Source organism: Vanellus vanellus, assembly GCF_965231255.1.
Source record: "Vanellus vanellus genome assembly, chromosome: 20".
NCBI classification, from domain to species: Eukaryota; Metazoa; Chordata; class Aves; order Charadriiformes; family Charadriidae; genus Vanellus; species Vanellus vanellus.
This window is the reverse complement of record NC_138925.1, coordinates 7,210,822-7,236,606: the sequence shown is the minus strand read 5'-3', so window position 1 is coordinate 7,236,606 and position 25,785 is coordinate 7,210,822. Positions and strand designations below refer to the sequence as shown.

At 50.9% G+C, this 25,785-nt stretch overlaps 1 protein-coding gene across 1 annotated transcript in view; it reads left to right on the top strand.

Annotated features, from left to right (window-relative positions):
- ACAP3 (ArfGAP with coiled-coil, ankyrin repeat and PH domains 3) overlaps window positions 1–25,785 on the top strand; it is a gene marked incomplete at its 5' end in the record, with an annotated part of 92,806 nt that overhangs the window by 34,488 nt on the left and 32,533 nt on the right. Inside the window, 3 exons of the mRNA XM_082493356.1 lie at window positions 9,030–9,087; window positions 12,737–12,856; window positions 13,738–13,791. Of these exons, the coding sequence (XP_082349482.1) occupies window positions 9,030–9,087; window positions 12,737–12,856; window positions 13,738–13,791 (232 nt within the window). The remainder of the gene's footprint in view (window positions 1–9,029; window positions 9,088–12,736; window positions 12,857–13,737; window positions 13,792–25,785) is intronic.

Genomic DNA, 25,785 nt, shown 5'->3' with positions numbered 1-25,785 from the left:
GAGAAATGCCTGTTGGTCCCTTCATGCCTAAGCTGGTCACTAATATGATATTGTTTAATGCTAAAGTTTATTAATCGAATACAGGACTGTTCTTTGCCGTAGTCACCTTGTCACCTGAGGATTCCCCGGAGCTTGCCAAAATGGATTAATCACTGCATACTCACGACGTCACCGCGAAGCAAATGTTTATCAATTTAGCAACGGGGAAGTCCAGGCGAAGAGATGACTTACCTGGCAGCTAATAACAGCTTCGTTAGGGCTGCTCGTCGCTCCGGCCCTCACAAACCATTTCGGCAGGGTCAGAAGCAACTGGTGACGAACGATAATCTAACTAAAAAAGGGGCCCCGTGCTTGAGCTGTCGCAGCCAGTGCCCCTCCGTCAGGATGTCCTTTCCCCTCTGGTTTTGTCCGTCCTTCTCTACCAGCTCTGTCCTCCTAACTGCACCCCAAGCGCAGCTTATAAAACGCAGTTCTCAGCACCCCCACAATTACACTCGACTTGCCAACGACTTGATTTCTGCAGCGGTTTGCCAGTGGGACTTGCTTGCTTGGACCACTTTTTGGATGCGGGCGATTATTCTCTCGGTGCTGGGCTGGGGCCCTCTAATGCCAGTTGGTAGAACCAAGCCACAAGAGGGGACAGGCAGATGTCTTCTGGCCACGGACCCTGGTCTCTGATAGCAGAACAGCTTATTATTCCTGTCCCCCGTGGGATATAAAAATGCTTCTGGGAAGATTTTTGTCACATACAAATCGTGCTTCTGACTGGCTTCTTCAAAGGACAAAGGAAAACTCACAATGCAAACCCCTCTGGACTGTGGGGAACTGCCGATTTCTCTGAGCGAGGAAACCCGAGCCTCATCGCTTTAGTTGGAAGGGCTCCGCTTTGCCCTGCACAACTAGCAGATGAGGTCGTGGATTGTTTTCCCTCCCCTCATGACTGAAATAGCCCAAGGCCTGGAAAAGCATTAGCAGGAAGAGCACAGCATCGGGAAACACGAAGGGCAGCCAGCCAGGACATGACTACACAGCTTTTAGCTGCCCCACCAATCGGGACGTTGCTTTTTTTTTTTTTTTTAGGGTGAAGGGATTCAATTCTCCCTTGTCGGAATCACTCGGTCCCCGAGCCGGATGCCTGCAGCTGGGCGAGCGTGCGGGCCCTAAGCGCTGAGCATCCCTGGGCGCACGCTGCAGCCGCTGCCGGTGCCCGGGGTTTTCTGGTGGTGTCGGAAGCCACGCGGGCCGTGGACATGGCAAGCACGCAGGTTCAGTAGGGATCGCGTGTGCCGCTTGCCGTGCATGTTCATCTCGCTGCCGTGTTCCTTCCGGATGGAGCAGTGGGGCTCAGCAGTGCTGAGGTGGCATTACTCATCCCTGTGGAGTTATTCCAGGTTCTCGGCTTGCTTGTGTAACTGAAAGGGTTTTGCCTTTTATCTATGACACACTGGTGGAACAGTGGGAGGATTTAAATTTGGGAATGAAATTGGCAGAGAGTTTGGCCCGGTGCTTGTGTTCTGCACTAAGCGGTTGCGCTGAAACCTGTTATTTCTCCGGGGCAGCCTGAGCAGTGGACTGAGGAACTGCATCAGTGAGCAGGAGAAGGACATTTTGAACCCCAAAAGCCCAGGGATGGACTTAGGCATGTTGTACCCTTGAAGGATGGGAACTCAGGTGTTAAAGAATCTGGTATAATCTCTTTCTCCAAGCTTTCTATCTCCTTGGAACAAATGTGCCGTGCTTGCCCTGGCTGTATGAAGCAGAGCCTGTCAAGAAGGATCCCAGTTAACACTGCTTTAGCTAATTACCAGCTTGTTTGCAATGTGCTGGAACGGCACAGGCCATAACGAAGGGGGGAGCTTGAGCCACTACTGGTTTTGCACACTGCTGCTCTGCTCCAACCTTCTCCCAGCCCTTACGGGGCTTACGGCGCTTTCTAAGAAGCAAAGGGCCAGAGCTGCAGGAAGAAAAATCCCTGGCCGACGAGGCGGGGTGTATGGGAAAGGCCACTGCAGGGTAGGAGTTAGGCACTTGGTTGAGGACTGAGGTCCTTTTCTCTTCCACTTACAGCTTATCCCAGATGAATGCACGGCTGCGCTACCCCTAACCACATCTCAGCCTCAGAATTCATCTCCCCGGGGACTTCATTTGGATATGGAAGCACCGTGTAACTGGAAAGGGTGGATAAATATGCACCCTTGCTTCCTGTAATGAGTCTGGAACTCCATTGCAGTCCTGGAACTGAATAGGTCCCCGAGGTCCCCTTCTGTCCTCGAAATCAAACACTTGGAACCTTTTATATCAAGTCCGTACACCAAATACAAAGCTCAAGTTTCCTGCACTCCTGGCCATAGCCAGTTGTATTCATACCTTAGTGGCTACCAGCGTCTTCCCTCCTCCACACAGAGTCCAAATATATCAACTCCTTTTCTTAGGTTGTGATAAAAATGGGGAGTAAATTATAGATGCTCTCTCCACCTTCTGGCAGGAAATATGCCGCCAGACCGCCTTGCTACCCTGGCCTCTAGCTGATGTCTGCAGATTAAACAATGGCTGCCGTTGCGTTCCTGAAAAGAAAAGCATCCCCAGAAATCCCATCTCTCTTTTTTTTTTTTTTAGCTGATTATTATGTCCAGTTATCAGCAGCATGAAGAAACCAAGTGGAAAAATTGAATCTGGCAGCAAGAGTGCGATGCATGAAGGCACACGACTTCCAAACCCAGAGAACAAAAATAACCGCAAGAGAAAAAAAAAAAAAAAAAGCCTGAAAGAAGCTCTTCAATTATTCCTTTTCTTTCAAAAGCTTTGCCCCCGGCACAGCCAGGCTGCCAGTCATATAGGGCAGCCATATGTGTTGCAGTAAAGCTTGAGCACCGCGTTATTAGAGAGAAAGAAGCTTCTTTTTTGGCTGTCTTTTCAAAGAGCTGGTAGCGGATCGATTGTGGCCAGAGCCCTGGGCACAAGGGAGTCAGTACTTTCATAATGAGTCACCAGGATTTAATTTTCAGTCCGGCTGAGGAGTTTAGATTTCCGCTTGGATTCTAGAGGCTGCTCCCGCAGGGCGGCTGGAGGAAGAGGTTGGAGGACGTGTCGGGGGAAGGCAAAGAACGGGCTACCCCGCACTTTCTTTTTCAGTCTGCTGGAGAAGGTTCCTGGGCTGCTGTTGCTATGGCGCAGAGGACCGAGATCTTCATGATGGCGCTTTCTGCCGCTGCTACAGAAAGGCAAAGCCGTTTGGCTGTGCTGACAGCGCAGTAACCAGCAGCCTGGTGAATCTGTGTTTCAGGACACCGACAGAACACCCAGTCTTCGAGAAGCCACCCGTTCCCTTCTGTGGTGTCCAAGTCTTTGCATCTTTCTCCAACACTTGCAAGCTGACGCTTTCGAAGCTTATGAGGAGCGCTGAGAATGTTGCAAAGCTTTGGATTACTCCTGTGGGTGGTGGTTGTGCTGAAGACGGCCATACTGACATCTGAGTTTTCTCTAATTAGGGAGCAGATATTTGGTTATATATCTTTCTCTGGAATGAAGCCAATAGCAATGGTATGAAACCTCCCCGTTGGCTGAGATGTTGTTCAAAGGAACACTGCAGCGGGACTGAAAAAGAAAGAAATTGCTAAACACTGATAACTGATCAAATGTAATTTGCAAGCCAATGAAAAGACGTCTGTTAAATGCACCTACTAAAATAACCTTTTCTGAACTGTCAAAGGGGCTTTACAGCAAGATCTGTTTCTTTAATTTTTTCTTTGGGCAAGACCGTTGCTGCCCAGTGGCACGGGTACCGGTTGGACACAGAGCACCCTGGAGGGAGAAGGGAGGGATGCCAGGTCAGGTGAGGACAGCAACGCAGTGAAGGAACAGAATATGACATTTCTGTTGCGCTGAAGCAGAGACCCTCATTCTCCAGTGGCACCAGTCTGTGGTCTGGCCCTTCTGTTAGAGTTTGTGATGTCCCTTTTGGTTGCATGGCTCCAGTGAGCAGGCAGGAAAACAGAAAGGGCAACGGAGCTTTCTCTAGAAGGTGTTTGGCTGGTGGGACCTAAGCCACCGTCTGTCAGTAGCATCGCAGCTTCTCATTAGAGGAGTCCCCGAGTGAGGCCAGAGGTGGGAAGGACCGTGGTGGCAGTGCTGTGGGCTGGGCACGGGTCCGTGTTAGTAATTTTCCGTAACGTCCTTATTGCATTTCCTTCTTTTCTCAGTGCCTGTGGTGGGACAGAGAGGTATTTGTAGAAAGCACAGGCTGGCACTACAGCCTCGTGCCAAGGCAGAGCTTATTCTTAAACAACAAAAGTGAAAAAAAAAAAAAAAAAGGTGCACTATAGTTGGTGTTTCTGTTGTTATCACAGAAAATTATACTTTCTTGTAAGCCTGCGGTGACCGGATCCCTCCCTTTGCTTACTGGAAACTGAGAGCCCTGCAACCGCAGCAAAGCCCCGGGACTCTGCAGGAGAGTATTCCTTGCTGGGGAGTCGCGTCAATGAATTCCTACACGAACATGACCTACATCCAAAGACTTGCTCCCACCACGGTGGGTGCAGATTTAGTCTCTAGCTGTCTGCGGGTTTGAGGAGCTGCTGATGGAAAAGGCCCTTCTGAACAGGCATAGTTTCTTGCTGTCTTGCCTGCTCCGTCCTGGTTTCTTGCCGGCTTCCTTACGGATACAGGAGAAGACCGGGGAACAGCCATACCGCAACTTCGGAGAGCCCAGGGCTTGCTCCGTTCAGAAGCTTGCTTGGGGTGGCTCTAGGTGGAGGGTGGCTGTGAAACGGGTGTCTGAAGTTCTGGCCTCACCATCTTCTGGGCCATCTTCTGGGCATCATGGCAGGGAAAGGGCTGTCTGGTTACGGAGGGCCTAGCAGGAGAGACGCGATGTGTGGGGCGAGGGAAGGTGTAAGGAACATGCTTCGTTTAAAGTGCTCAGCAGGTAGCGAGCTTCTGGTAAGGACGTACTTCTCCTTGCCTGGCAGGAAGCAGAGGAGCCAATTGTAGGCAGTAGTTGTATTTTCTTGCATCCGGTATTTTTGAATGAAAGCAGATTCCAGACTGTCTGCTGGGATATATAATGGTGATTAATAACCTAGCCTGTTTCCTCTGGATTTGATGTTCGGCTTATGTTAAGATGTAGGGAGTATTGTTTGCTGAGATGACATCAAGAGCTCTTGGGTGAAGGGAGTAGAGACACATCCTTTCCTCGCACAGCACTGGCAGGGTTTCGGTGCTTCTTGCTGCTCACAGGGCTGAAGAACGTCACAGCTCATTTAGGAACCGCAGACCTACCCCTTTTTCTCCGTCAGACTCCCTTGTTAAAAGAAACCAGCTGAGGAAGGGGCAGCGGGGGAGTCACAAGTGGCCTGTAAATGCCCAGCATCCCCCTCCTGCCCTCCCCGGCTGGGAGCAGCGTGGTCGAACCACAGGCTGGAAGGGATTTTTAGTGGAAAGGGACATTGATGGAGGAGACGCTCCTCGGCTTGTAAGTAATATCATCTGGGAACAAGAGAGCAGTGGAAGGGGAGGACAGAAGTCTCTGAAGGAGAGTTACAGCTCCTACATCACAGTTCTTGAATACGCAGCCAGTTTCAACAAGATGGTTATGAGACCCACAGTCTTTGAAGCCACTCAGAGTCAGGGCTCTGTTTGACTCCCTTGAAGCAGCGATGGGCTGTTTAGAACTGGGTCCCCAACCAGCAATACCGGACAGCGTCAGCAAGGTGGGGATGGAGCCAGCGCGTGGAGGCTCCGGCGCTGAGCCGCATTGCCCGGGGCTGAGTCAGCACCCCTCGGCACGTGAGGAACCTGGTGATTCAGACCTCCTGTAGCACATGGGTAACAGGTGACCCCAACCAGCAATGCATTAGGTTGTGTGGCTGGGAACTCCCAGTGAGCACCTCCAGGCAATGAAGAAATTCTTGCAAATGTTTTTTGAGGGTTTGGTGCTGCTACTAAGAGGATATATTAAATAACCAAGGCATCCAGTGCTCCTGGCCTGAGACTACCTGTGTGGGATGTCAGTAGAAACATCTGAAGTCTCAAGGCAGCAGAAAGGACCTTCCTCTCACAAGTCTCACAAGAAGGACATTGAGGTGTTGGAGCATGTCCAGAGAAAGGCAATGAAGCTGGTGAGGGGTCTGGAGGACGAATCTTATGAGGAATGACTGAGGGAACTGGGGGTGTTCAGCCTGGGGAAGAGGAGGCCCAGGGGAGACCTTATCACCCTCTACAACTACCTGAAAGGAGGGTGTAGAGAGGTGGGGGCTGACCTCCCCGGTGACAAGTAATAGGACGAGAGGAAAGGGGTTCAAGTTAAGTCAGGGGAGGTTTAGACTGGATATTAGGAAACACTTTTTCACTGAAAGGGTTATCAAACATTGGAACAGGCTGCCCAGGGAGGGGGTGGATTGGCCGTCCCTGGAGGAGCTTTTTAAAAAAAAAGGGTGGATGTGGTACTTGGGGACATGGTTTAGAAGTAGTTTTGTCAGGGTGGGTTAGTGGTTGGACTTGATGATCTTAAAGGTCCCTTCCAACCTCAGCGATCCTATGATTCTAAGTCAGCAAGTCACGGGCAAAGAAAGGATTAACATTTTTATGTTGACGTTTTAACAGAGGCCCCAGGACGCTATAGGGCACTGCTGTGCTAAGTGCCGCGCAGTTCCGAGAAGGGATAATCCCTGCCACAGAGACCTCGCAATCCTGGTGCTCCTTGTCCAAAGCAACTTCATCACTTCCAAGTGTTTCCTCACGTGCTGCTGGGAAAAGGCAGCCACAAGGGACTGGAGATTTCCAAACTGCCTAGGACTTGGCAAACCAACTCCCTAGGGGGAATTCTCTTTAAAAAGACACTAAAGAGAGGAGTCTTAATTCTCAATGCAAATCTTAATCTGAACTGAGGTGTAAAAGCTGCTTTATTGAACATTGTCAAGGACAAAGTGATCGGGCGGCCCAGCAGAAGAAGGTGGTTGATTTCCATTGCCTCCAGCAAAGTTAACAGATTGAGGGTCTGCTGGGGAAGGGTGGTGACCTGTCACTCTCTGTCACCGGTTCTTCATGTGACGCCCAATGTATTATTTAGCTTTTCCAGCCCTCCGGTTTGCAGCGTGGTGTGTCGATGTCTTCTAGCTTTCCTACCAACTTCGGCTTCTTGGGATTCAGTGGTGTTGGAAGGGGCTTTGCTCGGTTCTGTGCCACCTCCCTGAAGTACGGAGCAGTGGAAAGGCCGGGCACGGCAGGCGGGGAGGGGAGTTCCCATGGTCACAAGACGTCACCTGGCCTTTGTCGTCATTAATCAAGGAGCTGCCACAGAGGATGTCCCAATCCGCTGGCTGCTCACAGCCCACAGGAGGCTTTGGAGGGTGTGCATGGGTAGAAAAGCTGCTCTCTCCTGCAGTGTTTGTCTGAAGCTGTTGAAGATCTCCTGGACAGACCTGACAGCATCGAGTCTTCTTTTTTTCTCCAATACTGTGTGAGGACAGACTCTCTCCTCTTTGCTCCACACGGATTACACGGGACTGTAGCAAATGTTGGCTGTCTCATAGCTTACAGATGGGGACTGCACACACCCGTGTAAGGTATTATACATATTTCCCGTTGAAGAATGCTTAGAATAGATGTTGCTGAGTGTACTGTGCTACTTTGGTTATGTGTAATCTTTGTAAGGTACATGTAAGTACCATGCTGTTGGCCCGGACCCCTTCCTCAGCTTGGCAGAAATTTGTGTTTAGACCGCAGCTTTGTAACCTTTTGGGCTTTCTTCTGAAATTTATCCTTCCTTCTCTTAGAAGCATGTCCTTTAGTGAAGACAGTCACTGTCTTCATCATTCACTGATTCAGTGAAGAGGCCAAGATCCTCCGAGGCAGAGTTACTACGTACTCCAATGATTCCTTCAGGACCTTTGCTGTTCCCTTTGGTTTGCGGGTGTCCTGTCTTTTTGCTGAGGTAGCGGTATTGATTCGTGTGGCTCTAAGTCACATCTCTCCCCTACTGTTCTCTCAGCTGGCGCGTGTTCAGCGCCGGATTTTTTAAAGCCTGAGTGTAGTATTTCAGGAACCAGCCTTTGAAATGAGAAGCCCACAAACTTAAGCAGCTCCTTGCAGTGAAATTCGGATTGCCTATCCCTGGTGCGTAAGGGTGGCGCGAGGCTTACCGCGTTGCCAGGTGTGGGGTTAAGGAGACAACCGGCCAAGTATAGACATCACATAGCAGCGAGCAGCCCTGGAAGGGAATGCTCTCGGGTTTACAGTGCTTACTGATGGACTCGGGCCTCAAAAAAGTCGCTTCATACCACACGCCTCAGTCTGGGAATGCCTCTTGCAAATGGCTGATGTCACGTTAATGTTTCGCTTTGTGAGGGAGGCCTGGTGACCTTTGCAGCTGGATTCTAATAGCCTCTTACTGGCACATCTGTCCAGTGACGTGGAAAGAAAACAGATCCGATAATCGTGGAGCGGATTTATCCGTATGCAGCAAAGCCCCACGTGTGTGAGAGAGACTTACGGTGTTCAACGACCAAGATGTGTTTCTGCTTGAGTGATGCTTCCTAAGGTTCGAAGGACATAATTCGCCATGTGGCTGCACTCCAGGCACGGTTATAGCCTAGAAAATGGGATTTGCAACTTGTGCCTGACGTGAATGGATGGCTAAGGTGTAACAGTGGTTATTTCTGTGTCACTTAGCATTACTACCAATTAACAGCATTGCCTGCGGAAACAGAACAAGGCCACTACACGAGTACGACTACCACGGCACACCTGAATTTCTCCATGACACTGACAGGACATAGCATGATCTCCATGTCTTTTCCCAGCCCTTTGGAATTCATTCCTGATGAGGTGTGATTCTTCCCCGGAGTAAGTCAGTCCCGAGCTTACGTAGCAGCAGGAAACTCCGAAGTGGGAAGTGTGAATCCCTCCTCCTGTCCACCACCAGCACACATACCTTACTCCCTCTGATCTTTACTCATCTGGGACTTCCTGGCTTCTTTCCCAGTCATCACAAGCAATCAATTAATTACTTCTTTTTGCTGTTGTCATTGCAGGGCGACCATTGATGAAGTGGAAACAGATGTGGTGGAGATAGAGGCGAAGCTTGACAAGGTAAGATGGGGCAGCTTAGCGCGTTGGTTTGAAGAGGGACTGATGAGTTCTTGCTTAGGAATATGGCTCCACCGGTCTCCTCTAAAAAGCGAACCCACCTCAGGCTGTCAGGAAACTGGTGTGCGGTACACTGGGCATGTCAACAGGAGCATGTCTCCCTCTGCTGACAGGTACCTGTCAGGGCTCCTTTGCGACTGGCAAAGGAGTTAGGACAAGAGGTCCAGACTTGGCCTCCTAATGCTGAATGATGGCCGCCTTGTTCTGCTCCTGCATCTCAGGGGACCGACGCTGCTTCTCCTGCTGTGGCAAGTTATCTCAGTGCTGTCCGTTTCCCCTCCCCACCAGTTTGCTTGTGATATGGAGCTGTGTGGGGCAGGAGCCGTTACACGTCCACATGGTAGAGGCAGCACTGTCTCGGCTCAAGGGTGTTAAGGGGACACTTGCAGGTAAACATTAGGAAAAACTTCTACTCTGAAAGGGTTGTCAAAGAGTGGAACAGGCTGCCCAGGGAAGTGGTTGGATCGCCATCCTTGGGTGTATTTAAAAGCCGTGTAGGTAAGGTGCTCAGGGACATGGTTTAGAAGTGGGCCCAGTAGAGTTAGATAACGGTTGGACTTGGTGATCTTAAAGGTCTTTTCCAGCCATAACGATTCTATGATTCTATGAAACGCGGGGCCAGGTTGAGACCGATGGTGGTGGTAGCTATCTGATGTTCAGCCAGGCTGTGTGCCACAGCTGTAATTGGACACTGGAAATATCCTCTCAGGAACCAGTTTGGCCATTTTGCATTTATTCTGGTGATTCTTTACATCCAGTTGGTAGTTTGGATCTAAGTCAGAGGCTTTATGATGGAAGGTGGCTTTTCCACCCCCACTCCTGATGTGTGAGACATCAGCCAAGTTGTTTCTTAATGAGAGCAGAAATGAAGAAGAAGAACCAGAAGAGCTGTTGGCTTTTTATCTGTGAGATTTCCCAAAGCTAGCAAGGGATGAAACTCCTGCGTCTGATGGAGGAATGGGCTCCGTTGAAGTCACAAGCCCTAGGCAGAGCTGTGTCCTATAAAACCTATTTACTACTCAAGCTGCTTGAAACGGTTATCTGCACGAGCTAACTAGTCTCACTGGTGAAAGCTGCAAAGGGATTCAGGTTGTCTGTTTTCCTCTATGGAAGAGGGAAGGGCTCTAAAGACAGAACATGGGGCCAAATTTGGTCTGATTCCAGCCCTGCTGCTGTCAGTGCCCCTGTGTTTAGACAACCTGGTGCGCCAGGGACAATCCTGGAGCGAGGAGGACTGTACTGGAAGTACAGTCGCTGTCAGCAACACGCTTATCAGCCTGGGTCTGGGGCACGTGAGGCTGGAGTTTGGACAAGATTCAATCGATCACCCTCGTTCCTAATAAATCAGCTTTGGGTGTCGCAGCTCCTCTCCCGTGTACCGGCTGGGTGGATGCCCATGGCAGCCGTTCTCTGGCTCGGTGTAAGTGTTGTTCGGTGGTACCCGAATAGCTGGCGTGACTAGTTCTTTGAGAAGCTGGCAAGGACTGACTCTGCTTCTCTGCCTTTTACCGTGGCTCTGAGCACTGAGTTTATAAGTGATTAGCCTTTTAACACTCGTTTAAATTGGAGGTAAAGGGCAATGGGAATGATTCATCCAAGGGAACATCAGAGATTTTGGCTGTTTCAAAGAGATTTCCTCCATTCAGTCCTGTGCTCCATCTGCAAAGCCATCGTTGCTCCCCTCGGGAGGGTGCTTGTGCTGAATGACCTTCAGCTACCAGTAAGGCAGCCTTGGCCACGAGTGTTTGCACAGAGGTATGCTAGAAACCGCCACGTTGCAGAACAGGCTGGATTTCCTTTCCAGAGGATCTGTCCAAACTCCGAGTGTACGTCTGGGCTCCAGATGTGACAGGAACTGCATCTGTTTGCTTTTCTTCTCTGAGCTTGGATGGGATAGTACAAGTCTGCCGGCGTCCAGTGCTGCTCTGTCAAATTGCGTGGACAGGAAAGGACGTGAGTGTGAAAGACTGAAGACTGTATATACTATGTATACACAGATATACCACGTGTGACTCTCTCTATATTTATCCATTCAGATATATTTTTTACAGAACTGCAGATAGAAGCAAGCAAGCTTGTTCTGCAATTAATGGGTATAGATTAGACCCCAAAGTCTTGTGGGTGCATAAATAGAACAAGCACCGAGCCCCAAAACAGCACACCGTGCTTCAGGGGGGCTTTGGCATCAAGCCGAACTTGCGAGCTGCTCGTTCCCAGCCCGTAGGTGAGGCAGGGATAGACTTCTAAAGCCATTTTTCATTAGTAAGTTTAACATCCCCAAAAAACTCGTGGATTTTGGGAACGGAAAACTTCAGTTCCGAGTGTTGTTCCTTAGCAGCAGCTAAAGTTTTTCACTTAGTTAAAAAGCCTAGAACAGTGATGATTTAAAACCAAACAATTTTAAAATTATGCTCAATGACCCGCCGTTACGGTTACGAATCTCATGGACCTTTGGTTTATGGATTTATCTTGTTTAACATAACCTTTTACAAGAAGCTTTGGCTGAAAGGAGATAGGCTAATGGCCAGGAATTCGGGCTAAGCAAATGCTCCGGTCTTTACAGCCAGTTCCAGGCACGCTAAGGCAGTTCGCTGCGGCGAGGAAGTTGGGAATGTTCCCTGCAGCTGTTAAATTATCAAAAGTTAATAAAGGCTGTCTGGGGATGTATACCTGTACTGCAGCAAATTAATTCCAAAGTGAGGAAGCCACCCTGTTTTTCTGCAAGTTCCAGGTAACTTCACTGGTAACTTCACTCTAACAAGGCTGGTGATGGGGATCGGAGCGTGTGTAGCTTGCTTGGGGTTGGTAACGTTCCTCCGAGCAAAGCCCCTTCCAGGTCCGTCAGAAAGACTGCACTGAGTCCCAGGCAGTCCAGAGGTACTTGCTGTACTCCCTCGCCGTGCTCCAGCAAAGTTTCCTTGGGCTGCGGAATGGTGGGAGTTGATTTGTAGTTATCTACAATGTCGATGGTTTAACCTGCACGTGAGGGAACACAGATGTTCACTGGCTGCACACAGCAGACGTGGCCTGAGCGGTGCTGCTGGGTTGGTTTAAGGAAAACATGATAGAAAACCATCAGGCTGCTGGATGCGGGCTCCCCTTCGTTCCAAGGTAACAGCAAGACAAGTCTCCGCAGGCATACGGAACAGCCAGCTGGGCTCAGGGACTCGACCGTCCCGAGGAGCAGCGTACTCCCAGCAGGGAGATTCCACCCAGCTCCGAGGGGTCTCACCTCTGCCCAGTCAGTGTGTGTGAGCGGGTTCCTTTCACTGCACTCCTGATGTCTCAGGGTAGGATGAGCGGTAGAAACCCACCAGAAAAAACGGGCTGCCCTGATTCATCCATCCTCAGGGCATAGTCTGGAACTGTTACTCTGAAGTGACCAGTGAAATGTTGACAGCAGGACGTACTCCGGGAGGTGCGATTTGCATCCCTGTCTGTGCCACGTGCAGCGAGGGCTGCTGGTGTACCCACACCAGGAGGGTGAACGGCGTCTTGTTCTGAAGGTCCGGGGCTGTGGTGTGGGTGCAGATTAAAACCAGCCTGGTTGCAGTTGTGTTTGGTGTGCGCTCACGCCTCTCTCCTTGTGCAGCTGGTGAAGCTATGCAGTGGGATGATCGAAGCGGGCAAAGCCTACATCACCACCAACAAGCACTTTGTCAGCGGAGTCCGGGACTTGTCGCAGCAGTGCAAGAAGGATGAAATGATTTCGGTAAGTCATCCTGGGGGACGGAGCACGGGACACACTGAGGGCTGGGGAGTGTTAAACTTCCTCGTGCTGTGTATGGACCGTATGTCCAAGACCCTTGTGCTGCTTAAGTAGCCAGTTAGTGTGAGATTTTATTTGTGGAGGAATGTAGAGATCATCTGATAAGGGAGTGCTGAAAGATCAGAGTGAGATTCATCATTTGCAGGGAGGACTGGACTTTCAGCCTGGAGAAGAGAAGGCTCCAGGGACACCTTATAGTGGCCTTCCAGTCCCTGAAGGGGCTCCAAGAAAGCTGGGGATGGATGTTTTCCAAGGGCATGGAGTGATAGGACGAGGGGGAATGGCTTCAAACCAGAAGAGGGGACATTTATATTTGATATTAAGAAGAAACTCTTTCTTGTGGGGGTGGTGAGCCCCTGGTGCAGGGTGCCCTGAGAAGCTGTGGCTGCCCCATCCCTGGGGGTGCTCAAGGCCGGGTTGGACGGGGCTGGGAGCAACCTGGGCTGGGGGGAGGTGGCCCTGCCCAGGGCAGGGGGTGGCACTGGGTGATCTTCAAGGTCTCTTCCAACCTAAACTATTCTATGGCTTTTAAGAAGCCAGGGGCTGGCAAGGTTGTTGGAATCTAGGTCAGTAAGCATCAGTTACTTCGGGAACATGGGTAACCAGCGTACACAAGCGACAACTGACATGTTGATTTCAGCGCTAAACTGGGGAGGACGGGGAGCCTATGGCTTCAATGTCAGGCATTCTTGAAACACCTTCTCACCAAATGGCAGTGGCTCCTCAGTGGCTTCATGAGAGTCTCTCCCAGCAGCCGTTGAACCCCTGGGGATGAAGGGCAGCTGCTTCTATTCACTGCCAGTTCTCTTTACCTTTTTTTGCAGGAGTGCCTCGACAAATTTGGAGACAGTCTGCAGGAAATGATTAACTATCACATGGTAAGACGCCGCTTCCTCTCATCTTTTTGTGTGCTGATGGCAACCTCTTTCTCGAGGCGCCGATTAACGGTGTCCTGTGTTTGGCTTACTGGGCACTGCACAAAGGTGGGATCTATGAAGGGAGCATCTTCCGGGTTCCAGTCCCTGCACACTGCGTAGCCAAGAGAGCAGCAAAGGGATGGGAGTTACTGTTGCCTCTCGCAAAGATATTGAATTGGATGAGCTGTGAGTCTGTGTTTTCACAACGATCGGTCCTGATGCATCGTGTGCGCTAGGAAATGGGATTTCCACAGGCTTGCAGAGGAGGTAGCACTTAGTGAAAGGGTATGTAGGGTTGCACGGGTGCCTTTTGGTTCATCTCAGATCAGAGACGTATGACAAATAAATGTGTAGAAGGATGAGGTTAGAGACCCCTTCGTCAAAGGAAGAGGAGAGCTCACAAAGGTCCTGTGCCTTGTTCTTCTGTTTGGATAGCACAGGATTTTGTAGTGAGGACAGACAGGGTCCAGAGGAGCTCTCACAACTCAGGCTTCTGACTGTTACCAGCTTGCACGTATGACCTTGTGGCTGCGGATTCGGAATACGCTGTGAAGCTGGGCGTTGAGATTTGTGACACAAGGACACCAGGAAGGCTGTGAATTGATCAAACCGAAAGGACTTCATTGTTCAGTTGGTGCCGGGAGCGCTCAGTGAGTCGTGTGCAGCTCTGTGTTTAAGGATAACACAGGACATATTAATACTACACTGAGATGAAAGGAGGGAAATGCCCAGACAATGGCTGTTCTCCTGAGCTGGCTGTACCTCACCAACAGAGCCCAAGGAGTTAGAATCTCCATCTCAGACATCCAGCCGCAGCATCTGTAAACCTCGTAGAAGAGGAAGGTGCTTCATGCGTGGTGGCTCCACGCCAGACCCACAATTTTAAGCCTGTAACTCAGTCGGAGCTTAAAGCAGAAGTGCTTTAAAGCGAAGGAAGCTTCAGGGTGTCAGCACTGGACTGACCCACTTTTATACCACGATGCCCCTGTCAAAGTACATTAGGCACGATGCTTGCTTTTGGGATGCAAGTTAACCGCGTGCAGCTGGAGAAGAAGCTGCATCAAGTTTAATTATTTCATGAAGGAGGTGGGAAGACTGTTCCCCAGTAAAAAAAAGGGCAGGGAAAAGAGGTACTGCACTAGCAGCTCTCTGAGGACCGTCATTATTTGGGATCAGTGAAAAGGCTGTACGGAAATGTTCTTGGTGGGGAGAGAGTGAATAGACCAGTGTGAGCGTCAGAGAAAAGGTGTGTTTGTGTCAAAGCAGAGAAAGTCAAACCCCGATTTTCTGATGCTGCTCAAATTCCCTCTTGGAAACGTAAGGCCTTTCTGCCGAGGAGCATATGAACCCCTGAGAAACTACCCCTTCATTCCGTGGATCACATCACAGCTGCGGTGCTCGGGGCTGGGCTGAGCAGTGCGTGCAGCCCAGCCGCGAGGAAGCAGTCCCGGCCAGAAACCTCTAGATACAGAATGCTGCCTGCGAGCGCCGCCACGCCAGCTGTGCAGCTTCCCCTGGACCCCTGCTCTCTGCCAAAAGTGCCACTTCTGGGATTGCTCTTGCCTCAGCCAACTAATACGCAGAAGGACCCTTCCCAGAGCTGTCAAACCCCGGCTGATGCGGGATGACCATTCCCATGCACCCCACCCCGTTCGGCAGGGGCGACCCCCCCGCTATTTGTGACTCAGGGGTTGTGAAAGGCGGTGTTTCCCTGCCGCCAGCTGCTGTGCACAAGGGGAAACGTGCTTCGATCCTCCCTCCCGCCAGCCTTTGGGGAGCACCCTCCTCCCTTGGTGCAGAGCGCTGTGGGTCCCTCTCCAGGAAATGGCTTTGGAATGACGGCTGCATCTCCAGCCCTCTCCGACGGCTGCTCTGTTAGCTGAGTTATTTTTAGGGCCTTCTGCTGTCTCTCCTTTGTGTGTGCCTCTGTGTGTGTGTGTGTGTGTGTGTGTGTGTGTATCTTGGCTCATCCATGTCTAGGATCTCAGCTATGAAACAGTTGTCAGTGCTTACGCTAGGAATGCGGCCAGGACAGTATGTACAACTGGAACAAGTTAAAAAGAAGGGCAGATATCCCCCCAAAATTGGTTGGAAAAGCTTGTTCTGTAATTTTATTGCTAGAGCACGGGGCCCAGCGATGTCCTGATTATAGTTCAGCAAAATCCAAGCATAAAACTCACTTGAATGTAGAAGATGAACACACTGAGGTCCAGAGCATTCCCACCTTCCTTTTAATGCACAAGGAGGAAAAAACATGGAAGCAGCCTTAGAGGACAGATGCCAAAGAGAGAGTTGAGTTCGGAAGAGCTGGACTCAGTGTCCCCTGCCTTTTTTTGTGCCCTTAGCCGCGTGCATTTGGGCTCATGACTGACTCGTGTCAAAGCATGCATAGAAGTTAGAAACCTCAATATCTTTACGGATCTGGACTATGGTACATTTACGTCTCCGCTTCCATATCTGCAAAAAGCATTTCAAGTGCTTTCCTGTCTCTGAGGGGCTGTTGGGAGGACATAGAGACTAACGACTACCAGAAGCTCTGCTAATTCGTGCCAGGTAAATACCAGGATTGTCAGAAAGGTGAATCAACATCTCACGTAATGGAATTTTTGCCCAAACTGTAGAAAGGGATGAAACCAAGGAAGGGTAGACAGACAGAGGGAAAAGAGGACAGGTTTAATACTGAGTTTAAAGGTGCTGGGATTCAAATTCTGTTCAGCCACGCAGACTTCTCGGAGATTACACTGATACAACTGGAAATAGTGTTGGACCCTTGCCTGCTGATGAAGTTTGAGTAAGAGGTACTGTGAGAGAGCAGCAGTGCTCCGTGGGGAGCAGTGTCTGTGGAGGATTTCAACCACAGTCCACACGCTGCTTCTCAAACGACACAGTCCTGCGTCGGCCGTTCCCCATTCGGATCTGCGCTTCTTGCTTTGGCTTGGTGAGAGAAAGCAAAGCAACCAAATTATAAAGCTGTTTGACCCGTGGCAGTGCAGAGAGCACTCACACCTTCTGGGTTAGTTCCCAGTTAGGTGACTGGCTTCCCTCAGGGGTTGCTTTAGTCTAAGCGGTTTCATGCCCTCTTCCAGCCAGCACAGACCAGCCGTGCCGCAGAGAGAGGCCGTCCTGCCACCTCTCCTGCCTTCTCTCCGTTTTTAACTTTTTCCAGCACCGTTGTCATCCCTCCTCGGTGCTGGCACAGGGGGTCGCACAGCTGCAGAGGGCACTGGTCTGTGTCCAAACTAGCCAGGGTTTTAGCTGGTTAAAGCCATTTCTCAACGCAACCACCCAAACACGGCAAACTCTGGCTGCAGTGCTGGCTTGTGCTGGCTGGAAAGGTTTCATGAAGCTGCCCTGAACTGTACTCTGGAGGTGACTCCCTCTCCCCATTAAGTATATAAGAAGTTTGGGCTCCTGGCTTTGGCTGGCGGTGTTGACTGCCTAACGTGACTTGCTTGGGCAGCTGTTTTACTGGGGATGGCTTTGTAGGGGAGACAGGAAGGGTTAGATGGCTCAGACGAACTGATGTGGGTAATGATGATTGAGTAAGAGGTCAAGGAACTAATGTCTCTAGCTGGTTGTGTTTGATTTGACTAGTGAACTGGAGAATCACAGAATGGTTACAGTTGGAAGGGACCTTGAAGATCATCTAGTTCCACCCCCCTGCCGTGGGCAGGGACACCATGGCACTGCCCTAGCAGCCCCAGAGGACATGTGTCTGTAGTGTGCCAACTGCTTAGCTGGGAGGCTGATCTCCGTTGCTGCTGTAGGGAAAATGGCCTTCCAAGGTCTTGGGCAGTTGGCTTCCTAGGATGTTCTGTTCAGAAACATATGCTGTGTGGCTTGGAGGAGAGCTTCCTAGTGATGTTACAATGCTGACCTCTTCAGGCATCACTGCAGCTGCAGATGTTGGTCGTAGCATCAGCAGAAAAGCCAAAGGTCCTGCTGGCTGCCATGTCACCTCGGAGTCCGGTTCAAGGCAGGAGGCTGTGCGGTATTTCTCGTGGTGGCTGTACTGTGTCTGGATGAATATTGGGTTTCCTTTGGGAGACTGTCATTTCCCTCTCCCAACAATCACGGCAGTGTGTAGGTCCGCTGAATTCCTGTACTCTCTTTTCTAACAGCAATTCAGAGGTCTGATTCTCAGCTGTACTAATGCTACATTAGATACCTAAGGGATAAGGATCCCCAGCGTCAGGCATCCTAGACCCAAAATTTCAGTTCATGCAGGAGGAAAATGATGAGGAATGACCGTGACTCCTCCCCATGCTCCAAAAGCAAAATGCCGCACCTTTCCCTACTGACTGTAGGAGTCCTGCAGTTGTCGGTTGCGCTAAGAATTTAAAAGCATCAGCTATTACCTCCAGTGCTTGTAAAAGTCCAGCGTTTAGGGTAATTGGCTCTTTACCAAACACAAGCAGGGCAGAGGTACAGGGTCTCAGAGGTATTTAGTTCTCCAAGTACCTCTGGACTCAGTGAAACTCAGGCACTCGGACACCTTTGGGGTGTTCGTTGTGCTTCCTACCCCCGAGCGAAAATGAAATCTTACTCCCGAAAAATTCCTTGTGCCTGAGATCCCGAGGGAGCGAGGAGTCTTCCCCTCGCCGTGCGAACACTTCAATAGCCCAGAGCACTTCCCTCCAATAAATGTTACGGTCTGTCCCGTTATTTGTACCGTTGGGTTCTGTCGCTCCCCCACCCGCCGGGAGCCTTTGCCCCAACGCCGCGTGAGCTGATGGTCTGCAGGGCCTCCCCTGCCCGGGGTCGGGCGAGTGCAGGATGGGGCACCGCTGAGCCGCCTGAAGGACGCTGCATCACGTCGCCTCACCAGGCGAGCTTCCCCGCGCTGGCTAGAGGTATGTGATCCATGACAGGGAACAAGTTTCCAGCTACCTCTGTGAGAGCTCTGAGCAGCGGGTGGCGGATGGGGATGCCAGCGCCGCGCGGCAGCCTTCCCGCGCAGCTCGCCAGGGTGAAACGTTTCCTTTCGTGGCACGAGCTGGAATTTTGCTCGAGGGCCCGAAGTCTCCCCTGTGATCCCTCCTCCTCCCAACATACCACACTGCAGTGAATAAATTTTGACTGCGGCTTGCCAAGCTCTTCTGGACTGGAAACGCTCCTTGCTTCTCTGCAGGCAGATGCTGCGCTCTCAGCTCCAAAACCCGTGTGAGCGTTTGCTTGCCTCCTTCCTTCCTCCTCATCGCCCTCCCTAAAACATGAAACGGGTTGAAAGGCATAGCAATCTGCCATCATATGTGAGAAAACCACTTTTCCCTCTTTTTACAGAATCTGATGTATGTAATTAAAGTACACGAGTGTAATGAGGTTTCCCCACAGGTATAGGTGCATAAATTCCCTGTGCTGCTTTTAGGTGCACTTCTTTCTAGTGCAGTCACGTACCTGATGAGCACCGGTGAAGGCAGGTGATCCTCTCCATCGACTTTTAAAGCAGACACAACTGGCCGTGCTCCATGCCAGCCTCTTGGTGCTGACTAGCTGTCCGGGTTAAGAGATGCACAATTTACAGATAACTCAAAGCTGTCAGCATCCACGTCCAAGGAATTAGGGAAGGGGAGGCTCCAGGTTACGCAAGGGCAAGAGGCAGTGAATGTGGGGATGCGACAATCTCTGGCTCAGTCAAAGAACGGGAGGCAGTTTTCCCACCAGCCTATTGCCCTACACACGCCTCGGAAGGAAATACCAGGATCTGCAGCACAACCTTGTCACCGTTACACATCGAGGCTCTTTCCCATGCAGTTCCCTCTCTCTGGGTGATCAGAAAGAAAAGAAAAGTGAAAGGACGCAAATGAAAGTGCTGTTGTGGTAGGATTACTCTGGCTGAGTCCCTTAAGTGCATCTTCAGCAGCACTGTGGTCGTGGAGTGCACCAGGTATTTTCCAGCTCAGAAGATGTAGCACGAACATTGCCCTCATCAGTACTGCTCCAGACAGCGCTGTGTTGAGCTTCATTAAGCCCTAAGCTTTCCCGTCTGCCACAAATCACTGTAGCTACGTCACAGGAATCCTCCAGCAGGAGCAGCGGCAGCTTGCAGGGGAGATTTCGCTGTGCGGAGCGAGCCAGGAACCGTTTCCTGCTGACAAGAAGAAAAGCCACCCAAGCTGTGATGAGTCAGTGAGGCAGATGGCAGATGTCATGGGCGGAGGGTAGCGGTGGAGTTCAGGGGGAAGGAAGAAGGAAGGGAAAGTGGAGAGTGCTTCCAAGCTGCCTGTTCTCCACAGGGTTGGGTGGACCACCTGCGTTTTCTGATAGCGCTTGGGAAGGGTCCAGGTGCATCAAGCCACCGCAGTGAGGGATCTCATTTGTGGATGCAGAATTACCGTCTGATGGGGGAGATGCTTTCTGTCATCTCATGGCTTCAAGTGTTTCGCCATTGTGTCCCAGTGCAATGACATTACACTGGTCCAAAAGACTTGAGTGAGCTGCTGCCCTTGAAGTTTGATACCAGTCCAGCAGTTAACGTGAGCTCAGTGCTGCGTTCTGGGTTTCAGAAAGACTACATTTTTGTTGGTTTCTGGAATACCTTAGGAAGTCTGCTTTCTGGTTAGGGGAGAGAAGCAGCTTCAGTTACCTGTAAGAGGCAGGAACAAATGTCCTTTGACCTAAGCACAAACTGGAGCTCTTGAGCTTCTTGTGAGAGACTCAGTTCTAGCTTGGTGCAGAAGTTAGGCTTAGGCCGTGTTGGCATCCGACGTGTGTAATAGAAGTAGTGGTGTTGGCTTGTTTTCCAGGCACAAATCCTCAAGTGAGCTGTATTACAAAGGCGTCGCAGACAAAATGCTGTTCATGGGTGGCATTTATCTGGTGGGCCATCGCTCAAGAGATGTAGGGCCAAAGCATATCGCCAGACAGGAATAAAGTCGTTTAAGCATCCCCTGCCAAACAAAAAGTGCTTGAATTCTGCCTGGCCCTCCTGCCCCCTTAGGTTACTATATTCAGCTGCTAGAAGCTGCGATGGAAGAGAAGTAAGCTGTAGGAATATGAAAACAGGGAAAAATAGACAGTTTGCTGTCATTGTTGAGTTTTATTTTGTTATTTTAGCAGCTGCAGTGGTATTTACGTGCTTTTTTTCCAAAGCTCTGTGGGGCACACCCTGTCCTCAGTTTGGATAGACGTGTCATGGAACAAGAAAGCACCCAGGTCATGGAAAACCTCTTTGCAATTCTGCAGCAGGACAGGTAGTTGAAGAGAAGAGGGGGAGGGGGAGAGCGCAGGACAGACTGCCAAAGGCACTGCGGTCCTCACAGTGCCGTGTTTGAGAAGGGGCTTATTGGCAGAACGGGCCATCTTTGGGGAGCGGGGTGTCTCCCCAGCAGATGCTCAGAGATAACCCATCGGGGCAGCCCCGTAGCTGACCAGCCAGTCCCACCGTAGCTGCCTCCCTCTCTCAGAGACACACTGCCGTGTCCCGGATTTGGGAGACTGCTGACGGGACAGGATTTCCGAGACCTGATGAAAGGATCAGGCTCTGATTCCCAGGCCACCAGACAACTGACCCTCATGTAAATGCAACATAAGCCGGTCCCCAGACTGCTTCTGAGGACGTTGGTGGGAACAAAGCCTCCGGACCGGCCATGAGGGAGATAAGCACAGAGATGTGACTCATCCAGCTCATGGCTGGGACGGTGACTTGTCAGAGCTGGAGAAGGCAGAGCTGCCTTTGTCCATATGTCAGACAGCTGCAGAGGAAGCTCCACACCCTCCATCTCATCAGCTGAGACCAGTTGTTGCAGGAGAATGGCTGATTTGCTTCATAATCTCCAGCTATGGCTCTCAGTGCACTAGTAGACCTTAACAGCTCTGACCAGCTTCACCTGGGGCCTCCACCCACACCCTCTGCCCATGGGCCCAGGTATGCCATTTAAGCTCAGCCTGGGGCCTTCAGTCTTGGTTTGAGCTGTGCTGTAGGAGCACAGGTCTCCAGCTCCACTGCAGCCATACCCAGCTATGGACCCTGGTGATCCCAACTTACAGACTGATTTTTCTAGCGTGGTGGTGGACCTGCCTTGTCGCCATGGATCTGCCTGGCGATCTCTTGGCTTGACTCTAATACGTGGACTTACTTCCCAGCTTGGCCTTGGACCTGCCTCATCACCACAAACTTACCTGATGATCTGGGCTCTTGGTTGAATGTGGCCACTATGTCTGGACCTGCCCTGCTTTCTTGGTGTGTAGCCTGGGCTGGTGAGGCCCATGCCCTGCCAGCTGCCTTATCCCCCCTTCAGCTCCTGACCTGATGACCCTTGCTGCTCCTTGATGAATTCCCACCAGAAATGCCATTGCCTACCCTTAATCTCTACTCAAGCGCTATTCCCATGTGCGGCTGTTATGTCCTACTTCTGAACTTCATGCATGTAAGTGCTGAGAGGAGCAGTCTGCAGCCAGGCAATTGCGCTTCTCTTTACTTTCTGCTTTGCTATGGAGCCTGGTGGGATCTCCTTGTGTAAGCTCTGTGGGGAGTCATATGGGAGTGCTGTAGCAGTGGCATCCCTTTGGATTGCTGATGTCTTCTAGCTTGACTTTTGGGCTTGCAGTTCCAGAAATAACATCCTGGGCCACATTTCATTTCTCGGGGCCGTGAAATTCCTAAGCCCCCTGTCAAACGTAGGTTTGGATTTATCCTGTTTCCTCAGAAGCCCATGCTGGGAAAGTGAAATGTAGGCTGTAGGCTTTTCTCGCTGTTGGGCGAGAGCGGTGTTAACTCCCTTCTCTCATGCTGACCCTCCTCAGGCACAGATGTGTGTGAGTCATAGGCTGGACCTCTCATCTCTTGGTGGAAGCTAAGAGAGAGGGTGGGGTGATATTTGGTCTGGAAAATCTTAAAACAAATTATTTGTTCCAAGTATGCCTGGGAAAGGAGAAAAAGCCAAGGGATGATTTTATATTTGAAACTCTAGCTCTTAAAACTCTATTTATTTTGCCTTGAAAATATTCCCTTGGTGATTTTGCCTGGCAAAACTAATGAAGAAGCAATAGCAGTAATGCTGGTATCCTAGGATGCTTCTCAGCAGAGGTGCTGGCAGGAAAGGCATATCCATTACTTGGCATCCCCTCACAAATGGGGATTTGTGAGGCAATCCCTGCACCAGACTTGCACCACATGAGTTGGTGTGGACTGGAAGGAAGGACACCCTCGTGGTGGCATGGGGCTGAGGGCATGAAGGAGAGAGGGAGAGGAGTACTGACAGAACAGGAGATGGAGATATGTGTATGGCCTCTCTTCCTCGTTTGTGCACTTTTCCTGTTCTGATATGGATATGTTTAAGTTAAAATTCCGTATAGATATGTCCCTGTACCTACAGGCACAGGAATGCTGCTGATGTGATCACCACGAGTTCAATTCCCCCTCAGTAAAGTGCTTCAGTAAGGACCAGTTTATGAGCTCTGATTTTCAGACCTGGACTGAATCCTTAGTTAATTCTTCTTCCTAGGCAGCCCGAGAAGGAGCCTGTGCTGCGGCAGGAGAAGAGCATTGCACATAGGCCTGGAAGCACCCTGTGGGGAGAGCGCCTCCTCCTTACAGGCAGAGGAGACCTTTTGGAAACGCTTCGCTGTTCAAAGCATCTGTTGTTTTTCCAACCAGCCGCTGGTGTGCAGAGCCTTTCTGACTACCACAGAAGGGCAAGGGCAGAGTCCTACCTCCAGGGTGATCTGCCTGGCCTGGGACCTCGCTCAGTTTGTCCTGTCTAGCGAGTGATCGGCAGATTTTTTGCTTGCTGCTTTCAACGCAGTGCCCAGGGCGCTGGGTACGAGCTGATCGTTCCAGGCAGGAGGGGTATGGCGGGTGTAGGTGCGCCACGCTAGCACTGCCCAGGGTGATACCTGCTTGTCATCACGCAACAGGGAGCAGTCTGCGTTTCTGTGAAGCCCTTCAATCCCACCGGTTCCCATCCATATTGTAGCTTTGTGTAGCCAAGCTGAGGGAGCCCCGTTCCTTTGCTGTGTGGTTTGATTTTCCCATACCCTGGAATCCATTCTTCCCTGGAATGTCTCGTGGTACTCGTCTGCAGTCCTGAGCATGACATAATAGTGTCCCTTCCTTCCCCTTATTCTAAGCAGATGTGTCATCCTGGCAGAAACCAATGATGGAGACTTTCCAGATGTAGGTGCAGGTGGGAACCAGATGGCTTTCTTGCTGCTTGCCTCTCCCCGCATGGTATCGCGAGTGGAGGGAAGCATTGCCAATGCCCAAAAGTCGCTTGGGGAAGCTGCTCCACAGCAAATGTTGCAGGCCAATACCTCTTGGAGCGTCATTGGAGAGAGCAAATGGATGTCAAGAGCAGTAAATAATTTACATTGGTGAAAACACAAAGCTGGGTGGTCTTGGGGTTTTCTTTTCCCCCCTTGCTTTGCATCTGTTCATATTTAGAAGCCGTTCGTGGCTGTTTATACACAGCTCGTCCTGGCACGTTTCTGGCTTTGTCCTTGGCTGCAGTAATACGCATAATGAATGTGTTGGAGGCTCTGCAGCCGCTGCTGCTGCTTCTATGCAGAGTGCTTTGCGGTCTCTTTGGAGTAGTACACCTGTGTAGTGTCAAGAGCGTGACTTGCTTATCTCCTGGTGGGAAATGTTAGGTAGGGAGAGCGATCTGTATGAGTCTGTTGGCACTGGAAGGAAGGGTGAGGAATGAACCGGAGTGGTTTTGCTAATAGATTGCTATGGGGCATGAGAAGGGTAAAGCTTGTGACCACCTCGGAGTGTGTGTCACGTCAGGTCTCTGCGGTGCCTGCCAAGATCCTAGTGTTGTGGAGAGTGTGCCGCTCAGGCTGGGAATGCGGATCATGCTCCAGTGGAGGGGTCTTTAGTTTTGTTCCTGTATCTCACTATCCTCTATCTTTAACTGGCAATTAATTAACTAAATCTTCCCGAAGTCAAGCCTGTTTTGCCTGTGATGGTAACTGGCGAGTGATATCCCTGTACTTCCTTAACCCATGAGCTTTTTTTGTCTTGCTGAGGAGGAGTAGCGAGGGAATGGCTTGGTGGCCGCCTGGTAGCCGGGCAGGGCTAACCCACCACCTCCTCATAAAGAGCCGCTGCTTCAGGCGACACCAGCGCTCTCGCACCGTAACTGCGCTAATAGAAGATGACTCTTCCTGCCTCTTGGAAAAAGCCAGGAGACCCAGAGGTGCTCACCACTGCTGGGTCTTACCTGAACTGTCTAGTGCAGCAGAGAAGGTGGCCGGGAAAGGAGAGGTGGGGAGTGGGGTGTCAAGGGAAGCTGGCCAAAAAACCTCCCACTGGAAATGCAAGCTTGCCACAAAGAGGAGGGGGGAGGAAGAAGGCAAACTAGAAAAGGCCATTCGTTTTAATCCGCGGGACTTCGCACAGCCTGCTTGCTGAGAGGAGGCGCCTTGACAAAGTCCTGCGTTAGCCCCACGCTCTGCGGGCTCCCCCGAAAGGGTTTTGGTCGCTTCAGGAGAGAAAGCAAGGTTAAGTGCTGGATTGGGAAATGCTGCTCCTGGTGACTGCATCTGCAGGCAGACAGACACGGTTACCATTGTGTCTTCCAGGACCTCTCTGGGTTAAATTGGCGGCTCAGGGGACAGTGTTAAATTGGAGCAAATGAGCCAGAGTTACTCAGCCCAAACAGCTGTAGTGATGCCAGACCCCAGCACTGGGATGTTTCAGGGTCGCATTAATTTTTGGGCCCGTGCCCAGGCCTTGTGTTCCTGATGGTGGAATGAAGTGGGGTCCCTGTCCATTCTTTGTGGGCCACTCTTGCTGGCTGCAGCCTGGCCAGTGGCTTTTCTCTGTAACCCCGGGATGATGTGTGCATCCCGCTGCAGTCACTGTGTGGTCTGGGAGCCTCTGCCCGTCTGGTCCCAATTAGCCAACGTGCTGCATCATCCTGATGCATGTCTGAATTATGGAGTTATTTGTAATTGCACCATTGGAGATAGGTGGGAGGGAGCTGAGCACCACTGTTGGCATCTATCAGA